The 16,860-nt window shown below is 44.3% G+C and overlaps 1 protein-coding gene across 1 annotated transcript in view; it reads right to left on the bottom strand.

Moving 5' to 3' along the window:
• Positions 1-1,913: 1,913 nt before the first annotated feature.
• SGCD (sarcoglycan delta) overlaps positions 1,914-16,860 on the bottom strand; it is a 341,247-nt gene continuing 326,300 nt past the window's right edge. The window contains exons 6-7 of the mRNA XM_084839249.1: positions 7,392-7,515; positions 1,914-2,087 (exon numbers count right to left, since the gene is read on the bottom strand). Of these exons, the coding sequence (XP_084695375.1) occupies positions 1,914-2,087; positions 7,392-7,515 (298 nt within the window). The remainder of the gene's footprint in view (positions 2,088-7,391; positions 7,516-16,860) is intronic.

Genomic DNA, 16,860 nt, shown 5'->3' with positions numbered 1-16,860 from the left:
TGGCTTAGTTGACATTAGAGGATAAACATTATCAGTACAAGGTTCTCCCTCACTGAATAATTTTCTTACTTTTATCGGGACAATTTTTCCTACTTTAGCTGAGATGGGAGAGTGGAGTGGAGACACATCTATGAGATGCATCATGCATCCTTTCTAATGTGATAGTGCTGTGCACTACAGAGGTAAGAACTTCAAGGTGAAAGTCAGCAAAGTGTGTGAGAATAGACTCTGGTGCTCTTTTTCATGCTTGTCTCCACAGGTTTGTCCACCTGGTCCCAGTCTCCCATATATAAGAATTTAAATGGACTTTATAGGTCATCAAAAAGCAAATGTAATTCTAAGCTTCCACTAATATGACCCATTTTAAGCCCCTTTACACATTAAACCATGTGAAGGAGTTCCATGCCAGCCCCGCGTGGCTGTCCTCTTGGCTTCACCTGCCACACATCAAGCAAATGCCGGAAGGGGGAGCTGGCTATACTTACGGGGACTCCTCCATGTGATCAAAAGCCCCAATTGTGCAGGGCTCCCAATGGTGTGGAGGAGCCTCCATGAGCACAGCCAGCATGGCCTTCAGACTACTGCTCAACACACGGAGGTCAAGGGCAGAGCCAGGAGGAGGAGGAGGAGCATGATCGCAGGGGAGGGGCCAGCTGCACGGCACACTCCCCTTTAACTGCACGGATCCCCCTTCCACAAATGATGCTTTCATGGGGGCTTTTATGTCACTGACAATCTCAGCTGTCAGAATCAGACTCAGGATCATGGACAGCGGTGCACAATAATATTCTTGAGATATGTACCTCTAATTAAAAAATACAGTGTGCAATTCAAGTGTCCTGGAACAGCCTAAGCAGTAGGAAATTTTATCACCTTATTTGATGGATTTTCATGGCATAATAATAATCAGAGATGCTTGTCTCATTACGCTGTCCTTAACCAGGCAGTTTACTCTTTGCCTTGATGATTCAGTAAATAACAAGGGGCTATCATTTATATACATGATACACCATGGTTCTCAAAGGGCATTTGAAGGGAAGGCATTAATTAATCAACTGCACTAACCTGCCATTTGAATATTTCTGAAGCAGGCTAAGAGATGAAGCGCCAATGCACGCTCACCTCCTCCCAGTTTATCCCAGTTGTTGGAAGTGATTAATGATCTTTTGCTTCTGAGTAATTCCGTTCACCATGTTGTCGGGATACCTTCCTTTCTTTTGATTTCTCTGTCTTCAGGCCTGGGCTGAGAAGGATTGCTACAAGTCAAACTGCCTGTTTTGGCCTTTATCTTTGGGTTGCTTCACACATGACATTATACCTACACAGATGTAAATGGATGCACAGAAATCAACACGATGGGAATCTGCACACTATTGTATGTGTCGACTGTATACCTGTCTATTTCAGATAGACCCACTGGGAAGTGACAACTGCAGATCCTAGTGCCTGACACATTAAACATGGGTGCAATTTTATCACATGATGTAGCTTCTCCGTACACCCATGTAGGTAAAATGACACGTGTGAGGTGGCCTTTCAGTAAATCTGGAGAGGCTTGAAAGCATTTTCTTGACTTATGGAGGCTAGCTACTACACAGTCTGAATACTCCTGGAAGGATCTGGATCCAATTTGCACATTGTTTACGAATTTTGATGAGGGAGCGATGAATGCTACACAAAGAGGGTCACCCTGGGATTTCTTGTACTGAAACCTCATTTTACACAAAGGATATATATATATATTTATATCTATATATATCTATATATTTATATATTCACACACGCGCGCGCACACACACACAAAAGTCTTTGATAGGCTTTCTGTGTTCTAGTAAAAATAGTTGGCAGCTGCGATCTGAGCGGCCAGAAAAGGCCCTTGTGCTGCCAGCTCTGCCTGTCACAAACAGTCTCTCTCAAAGGCAGATGCTTGTGTTTATCTGGCAGGTGGAAGTAGGTTCCGCCTGGGAAAGGAATAACCTCCCATTGGGACATGCACACAGCTCATAGGTTTTTTGCCTGGATCCAGGAGAGGAATAGGATCCCTGAGGCAGTCTAGGTAGTTTGATATTTGCAGCCTCCAACGTAATCTGAAGAGGAAGAGAGAAAAGAAATTAGCAATGAGATGTATTTGTTGATTCTTAGTTCTAAAACCTTCAGTAGAAACTGAAATTCACTGCATAATACATATATGCCCTGAACCAAGAAGAGCTGGTGTTTCTGCTATTTTGACATGGAAAGCATCAGCTAGGGCTATAGTATAATCTTGTTTGTCTTGACACTTCTGTGTTACGCATAAAACTGGCCTGTTACTAGATACTGGGGCTACCCACAAATCTGGCATTCTCCAATTCGTGTGTTGTGTATAAATGCACAACGTGCACATAGAACTGGTGTTTCCCCTTCTGTACTGTCTTGCGAATGTGTGAACTGATGTGCCGAATCTATGTATCCCATAGTGGAAATTGGAAAGGAAGGTTCAGGGTTTACATTTGCTATCCTGTGCATGTTAGCGTTCAAGACACTAGCCCTATGCTGGAATTCAGACTTCTTACCTTAGTGCAGTGGGGAGGGTATGTGGGTGTGTCCTGCTCCCCCCACCATGTCCTTGTCTGCTCAGTCCCTGACCTTCCTATCTTGAGGAAGAAGGTCTGGAGGGAGCTTCTATTTGTGTTTGTTTTAAGACAAGGAGAACCCTCCTTCAGACCTCCCTGCCCAATGTGAGTAGGTTGAAAACTGAGGGCACATGGGTAGAGGTCTATGCATAGCCTTCCCCATCTAACATGTGGATGGCAGGGCTAGAGGGGGCCATACACTGTCAGGGGCATGAATCTGTCAATTTCCGTTTCTCATTTTTCCCAATCTTAAATTCATTCTGTCTCCTTTCTGCATCAGTTTGCTATTATTTTCAAGTCCACATGAAAGTGTATATGCATTTTTGTGCACATTTCCCCTAATATATGAATTGTTGTAGGCAATTTAGACTAATGTACACATTTTTTACATGCAATGTCCCTTAATACAATGCATTTCCTATGCTACTTTCACTAATATTTGTATTTTTGTGTGCACTTTTCCCTAATATACACATTTTTGCACACATTTTTTTGACTGGCAAACTGCATTGCAAAATTCAGAGAAGCGCAAATACCAAAGGATAACGGTTTCAGTTCAGGTACCAGTTTGGGAAGTGCAAATTAGGTAGGTTTGCATTAAAATGCAAACCAAATAAATTTCTCCCCCATCCCTAGCAGGAAGGGGGCTTGCCTCTTAGTCTAATCTACCTCACAGGTTGTGCAATAAAATAGGATGGGGGGAGCCATGTATGCTGTTCTGACTTCCCTTGGAAGAGAGGCGGAATCAAAATGGGCAAAAATATAAAGCGGTAGCAATAATTAATAACAGTAATAATAAATAAACTATAGTTTTCTGCTCTTTCTGTATTTTTCTTTGTTTTCCTTAAGGCGGGTGTAAATGTGTGTTTTGCAAGTTGCTTTGAATGCCCTTTATGGTGCAGAGGCAAGCTATAAATGTTTGACATAAATGAATTAAATTTCCCAGATGCAAACTATCCAGTGCTGGAAAAAATGCAATATCACTGGACAGCAAACAATTAACAAAAAGTGCATTTACTGAGTTAAAAAGTGATTGTGCAGAAACTGAAGGCCCCTTATACAGAATGAGCATAATAAACCACCTACTGCTTAAAACTAGATCACTTTTTTCTAACATAATATGCTACAGCTAGGGATGGTGCGGACGCCTGACTGCGTCTGGGAGTCCACCAGGCTCTCCCCCGCCTGGCTGTGCCCACCGTACCTCTGGCTTTGCTCGCCCCCACTCGCATCCTCCTGAACGTTCCCTGCACTCACCCAGATCCATCCATGAGCACCCGCCATTTTGCCAAGCTTATTTTTATGGGGAAAATGAAGTAATTAAAAATGTGCATATTTAAATATGCACAAATTCGGGCTGGGAAATGGTGATCTATGCAGTATTGGAGGGGCCATATCAATGGCCCATTTACACCTCTAATATTGTGTATATCAAGCTTTCCCAGCCCGAATTTGTGCATATTTAAATATATGCTTTTCCATTCACCTCGTTTTCCCCTTGGCAAAACGGTGGGCACTCGCGGACAGGATCCGTGGTGGGTGGCAAGCTCACGTGGGCTCAAGCAGGGGAAGTGCTTCAGTGATCCCAGACGTGGTGGTTTTGTCCATCCCTAGCTACAGTTCGTCCAGATGAGCTGGGCCAAGAGGAGGAATGCTTAGCTTTCAAGTCATGTGATGTATAATATCAGACCTCATCTGGTACCCACCACCTCCAATCAAAACTGATCTGGTATGTCTGGAGGACATTTTAACTCAACATTAAAAAACCCTCAACATTAAAAAAACTAAGATCATGGCATCTGGCCCCATCACTTCCTGGCATATAGAAGGCGAAGAAATGGAAGCAGTGACAGATTTTATTTTCTTGGGCTCCAAGATCACCACAGATGGTGACTGTAGCCATGAAATTAAAAGACGCTTGTTCCTTGGGAGGAAAGCTATGGCAAAACTAGACAGCATAGTAAGAAGCAGAGACATCACCTCGCCAACAAAGGTTCATATAATCAAAGCTATGGTTTTCCCAGTAGCAACGTATGGCTGTGAGAGCTGGACTATAAGGAAGGCTGAGCGCCAAAGAATTGATGCTTTTGAACTGTCAGATCAGTCCATCCTAAAGGAAATCAACCCTGAGTGGTCATTGGAAGGACAGATACTGAAGCTGAAGCTCAAATATTTTGGCCACCTAATGTGAAGAGAAAACTCCCTGGAAAAGACCCTGATGCTGGGAAAGATTGAAGGCAAAAGGAGAAGGGGACAGCAGAGGGTGAGATGGCTAGACAGCATCACTGATGCAATGAATATGGACTTGAGCACACTCCGGGAGAGAGCGCAGGACAGGAAGGCCTGGCATGCTATGGTCCATGGGGTCACGAAGAGTCGGACACGACTGAACAACTAAACAACAACAACATGTCTGGAGGAGGAGTAGAAAGGCCAGAAGGTGAGGAGGACAGGGAATGGGAGAGCAAGGCTTAAAAGGAGGCCTGAATGCAGGGCTTAGCTTGAGCTAGGATTTGCCAACATTCACTTTCAGAGCCTATTTTCAGTGGTAGGTCTCAGTGAATCTTTCCTTCACCACTGAGTATTTACAGCTAGCGTCCACACATTGGGAATTAGGGGACATAGTATCCAGGCCAGAAGGGGCAATTTCTATGCACGCCTGAACTCCAGCAACTTTCATTCTACAAATTAAGGGTTTCCTAAATGTCATAGAGGTGAGGAGAAAGGGAGTTTCTCTCACAAACTAGAGAGAAGTCAGGTACCTATCAAAAGAGCAGAGAACAGTAGAGGAGTGAGGGTACTGAGGGAAAGGAGTTAGAAGAAAAGAGTTTCTAAGAGAGAGAAAATCATGTAGGACCTAGGGACAGAAAGGGTTGCATGCTCTGAGGCTAAGAATCAAACAAAGAACGAAAGAAGGCTGGCTGAATTTTACAAAGTTCTCTGCTGGAGGCCACTTGAATCCACTTCGTTTGGAAGAAATGTAGTTTACATACAATGAGTTTCATCCTCCCTAAAGAGCTCTAATCTTGGTGACTGACATCATTAGGGGAAAAACTGGGAAGAGTTATGAGTGGGAGAGCACTTCCATAGCTGCTGTTAGGACAGAATGGGGATAAATGATGAGGGACATATTTAGAGAAAACAATTTAGAATAAACCTTTCCACAAAATGTGCAGGGCTTCTACTTGTTGGTACAGTATAATCATGGCCCCTGCCTTGCTACTAGGCTTACATGTTGTCTTGGATGACTGAAGGTCTCTGCAAGCTGGGAAATGGGATTAATAGCATCCTCCTTTTTACACTACAAGAAGATTAGCTAGCAAAACTATTAAAAAAATATTGTTCAATTCAAATTATTCTGCAACTATTAGAAAATACGTAAATAGTTGATTTACAAATGATGAGAAGTAGTTAGGGATGTGCGACACTGGGAATTCTGTTCCATTTAAGCCCAAAGGGATTCTGCAGCATTTTGATAAGTAGCAGTGGACTGCAGTGGATTTTTTTTTTTCCAATTCCAGAAATGTTTTGTGCATTTTTTTTCAAGTTCTCCCATTGGCAGAAATTGTAATTTGTGGAAATTGTAATTTAAGCGATTTGGGGGGATCTTGAAAGTTGTGCTAATGGTGTTGTAATTTTTTAAAAACATTTTTTATAGGCAATCTCCACACACTACATTGTTTAGCCCAGCAGATCCATATTCCATACTTGTCAAATAACTTTTCACCCTCCGCTTTGGCACTTCTGAGCAAAGGGATGGGGGCGTGGGAGGAAATTGACAAATTCTTTGACAAGAATGGAATATGATTCTGCTGGGCTACAGGAAGTAGTGTGTGGAGAGGATGAAACTGACAAGGATATTTACAAGAGGGAATATGCCTCTTTGGGGCTACACAGTGGACAGGCAGACTTGTGATCGCGCGCACTTGCACAAGATTGCCAATAATTTTTTTTTTAAAAAATAAAAATTATGATGCCACATACGTAAATTTCAAGATCCTCCTCCCCACCTCAAAATTTCTGCCATTCAACCCCCCCCCCCCGAATCTGCGTATTGCCTCGTCTCACTACAGATCGAATCGATGCCAGTGGGCGGAAATGGAACAAAATCCACAGGGCTGAACCGGAGAAATCTGTTGAGTTTTCACCCTCCCAAATGGAATTCTCATACATCCCTAAATGTCATTATTGAATAATGCCCTGAAGTTTAACTTAGGACCACAGTTGAGCTATTGTCTCAGACTCTTAAGCATCCTCAACAGTCTAAAAGGTTTCTTCTGATACATTCCTTCCCTCCAGTTAGAAAAGTGATGCCTGGCTTTACAGATCAATACAGGTGAGTTAAACTTTCCTCATCGCAAAAATGCATGATATAAGATTTAATTATGGTAGTCAAGTAAATCTCACTTTAAAGTGACAAGGAAAAAGAGAATTTAGTGGTACTGCACATTTTTATAGCTGCATAAATCTGTTTCACACAACGAATGCTATTATCCTAGCACTTCAACTAATGAATCATCTTACTGCTTTGTGTGGATGAAGTGGAGTTTGCATACAATGGGTTCTGTCATTCCTCCAAGAAGCTCTAATGTACTAGCTAAACCTATCACAACTGTTGCTTTGGCTGCAAAGCTAAATGGAATTGCTAAGTGAACATTGCCACCCTATTTTCTTTATCTTCAAATTGCCTAAAAATACCAGTTATTGTACAACAACAATTAAAAATCTCAGGGCCTTTGCAGAAGGCCCGAAGCATGGTTTAGTTAACCTCCTACTTACCATTCCATCTTTGGATTCCAGCTTGAGCTCCGTCCTGCACGTGGCTTCCAAGTTGCCAGCCTCAGCATTGATTTCAACGCCCTTGGGAGCCTCCAGCACCAAAGAGCGTGTGGGTGATTCAAGTCTGCAACATCAAGGGGGGTTCAGGTCACTTGCTGGCGCTTTGTGCGTATGTGTGTGCGAGGGGAAACATGTGCATAATATAGGGTTATAAATGCATTCCTTGAATGTAATATACCCCTTACGGCTTGGTGCCAGGCCCACTAAAGTGCATGGAAAGAAAGGCTGTCATTCTGACATGGTGGCATTTCACAGCAATCCTGATGATCACACATCCATAATATTCTGTCTCAAAGCTCCATCCTTATAGAGCAGGCTGGTGCCCTCCAGAGATTTTGGACTACAATCCCCAGCATTCCTGACTGTTGACCATGCTGCTTAGGGATGTACAAAAGTGACTTACCTGTTCACGGATTATGTTTATGGTGTGGGGGGGAGACGTTCCGTCCCTTCCCCCAGAATCCTCGCCAGGGGGGAGGCGCGCCGTTCCTCCCCCCGGAATCCTCGAACGGCTGGCTATGCTCCGCGGCAGCTCCACGGAGCAGCCGGCCAGGCCCAGCCAGGCCAGAGCCGTCTGCAGCTGGATTTCCGGCTGTGGAGGGCTTTGGGTAAAAACAAACAAAACAAAACCATGTACGCAAATGGCGGCGGCTACGGCCACCGCCATTTGCGTTCCTTCTTTTTGGCCGTCTTAGTCTAAGTAAATATTTACGTAGACTTTGACGGCGAAAATCAAGGGGAATACAAATAGTGTACCGAGCGCTATTTGCGTCCCTTTTTGATTCACCGTTTTAGCCTACGTAAATCTTTACATAGGCTAAAACGGCGAATCAAAAGGGGACGCAAATAGCGCCCGCTACGCTATTTGCATTCCCCTTGATTTTTGCTGTCATAGTCTACGTAAATATTTACGTAGACGAAGACGGCCAAAAAGAAGGCACGCAAATGGCGGTGGCCATAGCCGCCGCCATTTGCGTACGCGGGTGTTTTTTTTTTTATAAACCCACCCAGCCATGATAGGCTACGTAAAGGTTTACGTAGCCTATCATGTCTTTTTTTTTTACCAAGCCTGGAAATGGTGGTGGCGGCAACTGGTCGGAAGACCAGCTGCCACCGCTGCTGCTGCCGTAGCCGCAGCTGCCCGGAAGGTCCGCCCCAGGTAAGTCTCGTCCTGGGGGGGATCCGCGGGGGGGGGGCGGGGGGTGGCAGGCCGTTCCGCCACAGATTTCGGGTGGCCGAATGCACTGGCATTCAGCCTCACCGAGATCTGTGGCGGAATTCTCTCACATCCCTATGCTGGCTGGGACTGATGGGAATTCAAGTCCAAAACAACTGGGGGGGGCACCAGGTTGGGGAAGGCTGTTACAGAGTGAATGTCTGGCACAGTGGTTCATCTTACGGCTAAATTTGTATCAGGCTACATTTCCAAGCTCTATATTCATGTTAGTATTTTATAAGACGGCAGATGAGCAGCGTGATCACCAATCTGCAGTCAAATTAGAGGCCTACAGCATGTGCTAAGTACACTTAATTTTTGTGGAAACAACAGAGAGTCTTGCAGCACCTTAAAGACTAACAGATTTATTACAGCATAAGTGTCGGTGGGCTATAGCTGACTTAATCAGATACAGCTGAATTACTGTGGAGGAACAGTCTACCTACTTGCCCATTGGTGAGTAAGACTGGCAGTCCAGTTGCGCTCACTACCGAACCGTTAAAGCTCAGGAGGAGAATGAAGAGCCTGAAAAGGGACAAGGGTGGGGCTCGCCAGGATTAATCTCCACCAGGGAATGAAGTGTCTGTAATATATACTTCTCACTCCGAATACACACACCAAAACCACACTACTGATTTCTCACATCCATAAACATATCTGGGGTTGGATCCAGGATCTGCATTCCATGAACAGAAAGGTGCTACTCACAGAAAGTGCCTCTGCTTAATTTCCAGGGATTTCCTGCTTCTCCCCCACACTGCAGCCTTCCCCATTCAGCAGGGTCCCCCAAACCACTGTGTAACATTTGGGTGGGGGCTGTGGGGGCTGCCATGGACTAGGGAAATCTGCTTCAATCAGCCCAGCTGCACATACCTAAACCTGGATCCCACTCCTGGAATACAATACAACATACTACAATTCCAACTTGAAGTCACCGTCAGGTATCTCACAGCAGGTGTGCTAACTTCCTGCTTATGCTCCTTTCTGTATGTGGGTGTTTTCCTGGCTCCTCTGGGAGCTGCTCAGAGACTTGCTTTCAACATGCTATTTTCTCTCTAAGTAGGAACTGGGTAAGGTAGAAATATAGATAGAAGGAAGCAGTCCTGACAAATCACTATGGGGTGAAAAAAAAGGAAATGGAGTTTCTAGGTTCCCTCCAAAGAGGTGGGAGCTATACGAAGTGTGTCAGGAAGTGTGAGGGAAGTGTCAAGCTACCGCTCAGTTTCCCTTGCAAAGGGAAGGCTCTACTATCTTCTGGCTTACACTCTGCTATCTCTCATTTTCTCTTGCATTACGTCTGGGTACAAAAAGCATACTGCAAGGTACCCGCTGGCACATTATAGAATATTGGGGTTTTTAAAGGGTGATACTTACACATGATGGGAATGTTACAAAAAAGGCTGTGCCTCTGACTGCAGCTCCGGGTCAGCATCAGCTGTGCTACAATTGTCCAGGGATAGCTTTCAGGCAGCCCCAAAGGAAGTGTCTGGTTTGCATTAAATTATTTGCTTGAGGTATTTAGTGACAAACACAGTGACAGCTTGCATCCAGATCCTCTTGTTTATTTTTTAAAAAGTGACGCTTACTTTTAGGCCCATATCTTAAAAAAAAAAAAAAAAACCTTTAGAAGAACGTTCAGATTGTCACTGTGATCTCAACACACACTTCCCTTGCGATCACACTTGCAAGCAGGTTGCTGGACTGTCGAGGATACTAAAAATGTGATCTACAGATATGTGACAAGTCAACTATCTTACTCAGGATAACATTTCATGCATCTGATGAAATGGACTCCAGTCCAGGCATAATAAATTTGTTGAGGTGCCACAAGACTCTCTGTTAATTTTCTCTGATGCCTTGGCTGTCTCAATCCATTTATGCACCTGCTAATCTCATGTCTCTTGTACCCACGGACAAAATAAATCATATGAATCTAAGACAGTATGTAAGAAAGGCAGAGTTGGTCTGAAGGAGCATCAGTCAGTTCCTGATTTCCAGTGAAATATGCCCTAAAAAAAAAGAAAAGAAAAAGGCAACAAACCCAATGCTATGACAGCACAGCGAGACATGCTACTGAACTACTCAGGGATGCAAGTTAGCAAAAAGAGCAGTTTCTCCTTCATTTTTTCATGTAATGTTTGTACCCCACTTTTCCTTCCAAAAGGGAGCCTAAAGTGCCTAACAACATCCTATCAATATACAAGTCACAATATGCATTACAAGTAAAACTATATTTTCTGACAATACACAAGTAACAATCGTCATGTAATCTCACTCCCTCTGTGCATGCGACATATTTTACTAACAACAGCACTACATCTTTCAGTCTAACATCTGAACAAGCAACTACTGGTCCTACTCATTAATAGCTTATTCTTTACTAATACTGAGTTGGAGGCAGACTAAGTTGGTCACACTTCAGTCCTGCAGGTTTCACAGAGACTAAAGCAGGAAAGAGGAACTCTTGACCCATAGGGCAGATGTGGCTTGTGGCAGACGCAGATCCCCTTCTGGTCCGCAGCCTCTCCTCCTCCTCACTGTCCCATCTTCCCCTTGTCACTTACACAATTAGGCTTAGAAAAAAAAGTCTTACTGGTCTATTTCCCCCTCTAAGCACAATTGCCGCATGTGTGGGGAGCATTTCCCATTTGGATGACAGTGTGCAGAGTTCTCAGTCAAAGCCCACTTGATCAGGGTAAGAAAAAAAGCTCCTATACGTTGGTGCTCAAGTGGAGCTATTCTAATTGGGATGGCAGCTAGGGAGGAAAGGGTTAACACCTCTCTGCACACTGCCATCCCAATGAGAATCTCCCCTCCCCATGGCAACTAGTTTTAGAAATAGCCTCCCAGTGGTGCCAGTGGGAGCTTTCTTTTCCCCTAACCCCAGTCTCTGTGTAGTGTGTGGGCACACATAATTGTGTGTGAAAGTGAATGGATGTGGGTGAATGAATGAATGAATGAATGTGAACAGATGGATGGGAGTGCAAAAGTATGTGTGAAGCGATTAATGTTCATGTCTATGTGTGAATGGATGGGGAGATGACAGACAGAGGAAGAATGTTGGCTGGTGATGATCTTAAGTGCCCTGTTTTAAGATTATCAGTACTCCACACCCTTTGACTGGATTTACACAATCATGGATGGGAAATAAGCCATGGTGGCTCCCTTGCCATGTGCCAGGGTAGGAGGATTTGCATAATTACCCTCAGCAGTGTGGCTTGTCGTGTCATGCAAACACGGCCAGGATGGCTTGTTGCAGTGGGTAGCAAACCACCTAGAACCCATGGTCTCTTTTAGGGTTCTGGGTGGCTTGTTACCCACAGCACCAACTAGGCAAAATGGGGTTAAGAGCATGTATGAACTGTGCAAGATTAAGATGGAGCTACCAGTAAATACATTTTAATAAAATAACAAACCTGTAATACAAAGTGTAAAAAGTAGTTATAAGCATTTAATGATCTGACAAACCATATAAAATTATACCAAAATGGAAAATAATTAAATAATTAAATTCCAGCAGCATGAGACCAGCATCATGGCTTATTTTCTCTCTGTGATTGTGTGAATCAGTCCTTTCTTTCCTAAGATTTTTCAGCTCTTGCCCAGCCAATAATTGCCTGCTCCTAGCAGGTGTTCTTCAAGGAATGTGGCCCTTGATGGAAAAAGCATTCCTTAGCTCTGGACCAAAGCATGATCGGCTTAATCTACAGCCATCCCATCATGTATATTCTCATAAGGAGAATACGTATGACGGAAAGGAGCATGTATTAGTTAACTGAATATTACATAGAATTTAATCCTACATGTTTAGTAACTTGTGAAGAAGCCCTTAGAAATAAAAAAAATAGCTGACAGGTAAAAAACTGTGTTTGAACATATAACAAAGTCTATATAATATTATATATGATTTATGAAGAAATCATGGGGAGGCAATAAACCTAATGCTGGGTGGAAATAGGTGACTTATCGTGAGAACCATATAGCTCGTGATGGTTCTTACGATAACTCATCTACTTCCACTCAGAATAATTAAACACTGCCTAGTGAAAATTCAAACAATTTCAACATGAATAATTCCTTAGCTAGAAAGTGTTGTCTAGACCACAGAAACATAGGGCTGGTTGCTCCATATCTTAAGAGGTGGGAGGAAGCAGTTATAGCAATCCCATAATTCACAATGGCTAGTGCCTTGATTACAAGATACTTGATTTCGTAACAGGACTAACCAGGGTCATGCTGTTCCACAACAGTCTCAAGCTAAAATGAACATGGGCTAGTTCACATTAACCAGTGCCCTCCTAAGAACGTATGAAGAGTCTTGCTGAATAAGACCAAGTGTCCATCTAGTTCAGCACTCTGTACACACACTGGCCAACCAGCTGCCCACAGGAAACCCATAAGCTGCCCATGTTCCCCAGCAACTGGTGTACATACCAGTCATACTGGAGGTAGCATATAGGCATCAGGACTAGTAGCCATTGATAGCCTTACCCTCACTGCATGTGACTTTCAACCGCATTGGGGAAGATAGTGTGGGCCCAGCAGCGTTCACATGTGGCCGCTGTGATCTGAGCAATTGTGGTGGATCAAAAAAGTACCATTCCAGTCATGGGAATTATGCCGTCCTTGGGGACAGCTCCTTCGTAAAAGCACTAGTTTATACAAATAGCAGCTCCATGTGAATGCTGCCCGGGTATGACTTCCCAAGGTGCTCGTGTGTGTGTATGTGTGTGTGTGTGTGTGTCTAGTGAGAATGTCCTCAAAGATTCAGAAACAAGAATACAAATATAATCAAACTCTCAATTTGTAATAAGAACTATTTCTTTCTAAATATATATGCAGGCAACTGGACTCCTTCCAAGTATGCTATAGACAAGCTGAAGAATACGAGCCATTCTCTCTACTGTCCTTCCTGATTATGCTCTCAGTCTTCATTGGTACCTATTAAATTAAAAATGGCAACCTGTTTTCTGTAATTGGGTATAATCCATTCAGAGCCATCCAGGACTCATGTGGGAAGCCCCACATTTATTTCAGTGGATGCTCACATAAAGGATAATGAAATGCTATAAAAATCCAGTACTGTTCTCAATTCTACTATTAATATAATCATAAGAACAATAGTAATTATATACCACCCCACCATTTTTTTAATAGAATCCACTCATGTTTTAAAAAGCAGAGAATATATGGTGGGAAAACAATTCACTATGAGAGAGCAGCCTGTGGTCCCTGGATGAGGGTCCCAGGGCCCATAGGATGGCTCGGATTCCCCACTCTGAGGCTGGAGAGTGCTCTGATCTTGGAAGGGGGAGTTGGAGATCCGCCCCTGCTCCCTCACATCCAGTGTGGAGAGAACCGTGCCGGCTGCCTCTTTGAGGTCAGAAAATTGACCTCGGAGGGGGGAAAAGGGGGCATTCCAGTGGGTGGGCTGAAAAGCCCATTTAGCAAAAAAATCAAAGATCAGAGGATGGGGAGGCAAGGTCGCCTTCATCACTCTTCCTGGCCTGTCAGCTTCAGCCTGGCAGGGCATAGGAATATCAGAAGCCTCTGGGTTTGGGGACTCCCAAGGAGTGAGGGTGTTCCTAAAAGGGACTAAGTTAGTTCCTAAAAGGAACAAAGACTGTTAAAAACCATCTGAAAAAATAAGATATATAGGCATTTTGTAATGGTGAGAAGGCAGAAGTTCAAGTTAATATGAATATCTCTGCAGGAGCAAGTTCCACACTGAGGGTCATGCAACAACAGATGCCAAGTAATCTAAGGAGCTATGGTGAGATACCACTGTGAAGGGACTGTTGGATAAACGGTCACACGCTGAAAGGTTGAGTTGTGGAATTCCATAGTCTTGAGTTCTCCAGACTAGAGCAATAGTCTCTTCTCTAACTTTTTCAGACCCTAAACCAGCAGTGGGGAGCATCTTTCAACCCGAGGGGTAAATTCAATTTCGGAGAAGCTCTTAAGAGAAGCTCACATTCCAGGGGTGAGCAGGGCTGCAGGCAAAGGGGGCCAGGTCGAGGGTGTGGGGCCCAAACAATCCCAGCATATTGTAGCCTAAAGCTCTTATTGGCAGGAACTTGGTCTTAGGAGAGGCATTTCAACCTTTTAGAATGGGGAAAAAACTACACAAAAGCCAGGACAGCACCAAATGATCAGTGGCCAGAGGAGAGGGCCAGGGCCAGGGGAAGAGGGCATGGCCTTCTGGGAAACCCTGGAGGGCTAGATTGGAGGACCAGGTTTGGTCCCTGTGGCTAAGGTTCCCCATCCCTGCCTTAAACAAACCTTTAGCCCCAACCTGCAACAAGGGCCTTTTATGTTTTGTATGACCATCTTTCTCTGAGTAACACAGTCTTTCTCATCCTCTTTTTCCTACTCTCCCAACCTCTGTTTTTCGCCTTCCTTCTGCCTCCTTTTCTTAAAACGAATCTAAAGGAAGAAAAAAAAATGGAATTGCAGTACTGCTACTGGTACTAGTGTGGTCCAACTTGGGTTGGTGTAGAACCCAGGTGGGCAGCCTGATCCACCAAATGAGGATCAGTGGGCTAGGGCAGGAGTAGGCAATGCGGTGCCTGCAAGTTCTTTTGGTCCACAGCCCCCATTGGGGATGGTGTGGGCCCCTGATCTGGTCCGGGAGTCCAGTGGACTCCCCACCCACCTGCTGCCCTAAGCTGTGTCCACTGAGCCCCCTGCCCCACTTGAGCTTCCCCCATGCTCACCAAGCCACCAACACTCACTTTGGGCCTGTCCGGTGAGCTCTGTGATCACCATTTTGCAACCCCCCCCCCAAATGAGCATATTTGATCTTACATAAAATGGGGCTGTGAATGGCCGATATAGAAAAGATTACAGGAGTAAATGGCCCAATTACGTCTGTAATCTTGCATATAACAGCCATTCACAGCTCCATTTTACGTAAGATTAAATATGTACATTTTTGCCATCTCCATTTTTTTCATAAACTGGAGACTGCAGAGGTCGTTGGATGGGCCCAGGGTGAGTGCAGGTGGCTCAGTGAGCAGGGAGGGGGCCTTGGGTGCGGGTCCAGAGATGTGTGGGCAGGGGCTTGGCGGGTGCCCAGAGAAACTGGATGGGGGGGGGCGCCTGTCCATCTCTAGCTCCCATAATCCCTGACCATTGCCATGCTGGCTGGAACTTATGGTAGTTACAGTCCAAAACATCTGGAAAGCACTAGGTTGATTGCTTGCCTTACTCTTTCTTGGTCCTTCTTATGAACTGTGCTAAAAGTACTGCTTAACTCCCTGTATCTCCTTTCCATTCCATCTCTAGGACATTCCAGCTTTAAATCAAAACAGCCAGGAGCAGCCATGTTCCGCCCATTGAAGTACTTTCACACTGTCACCGAAGCTCTGTAGAAGCATGCATCAATGCATCAACAAAAGAGCAAAACTTTATTTTCTCCAGTTTGTTTGAAAATTCCCAGAGTAATTTACTGAAGGTCAGCGTACCAGTTTGTTCTGCAGTTTCAGAAGGATTCATTCTCTTGGAGCAGTCATTACTTAGCCAGATTTCTAGTTTTCATTTCCTGCATCATACACAGCCTCATTAATCACTCCAAAACAAGGACAGCAGCTGAGATCATATTTTCTGCATCACTTCTACCTCCATTGGGCACAGACTGTGGTGCTTTCTTTGCCTTCTTGAGTACAGCCGAAATGAATACACACAAATATTCAACATACACCAAACTTTGAATTTTGCCATTCAAGTGTTTGTTTTTTTGAAGGAGAAATTTTGAATCAAAATGTGAATACAAATTCTAATTGTGAAACCGTAGGCTTCTTTGTACATCTTGGTTGTTGTTGCTTTATTTTGCAGGCTTCTACTAATATGAACCCCTTCATGGATCACTGCCTTGTTGTGGCGAAGGGGCTTGCGTAACTCAGTGAAGCCATAAGCTATGCCGTGCAGGGCCACCCAAGACGGACAGGTCATGGCAGAGGGTTCTGACAAAATGTGGTCCACTGGAGAAGGAAATGGCAACCCACTCCAGTATTCTTGCCAAGAAAACCCCATGGAACGTATCACAAGGCTAAAAGATATGACGCCGGAAGATGAGCCCCTCAGGTCGGAAGGTGTCCAATATGCTACTGGGGAAGAGCAGAGGGTATTTCCAAGTAGCGCCAGAAAGAGTGAAGCGGCTGGGCCAAACCCGAAAGGACACTCAGCTGTGGA

The sequence above is a fragment of the Heloderma suspectum genome, chromosome 2 (genome assembly GCF_057233095.1).
Source record: "Heloderma suspectum isolate Gila_16-S chromosome 2, 16-S_ref, whole genome shotgun sequence".
Lineage (NCBI taxonomy): Eukaryota > Metazoa > Chordata > Lepidosauria > Squamata > Helodermatidae > Heloderma > Heloderma suspectum.
This window is presented reverse-complemented; position numbering and strand designations above follow the sequence as displayed.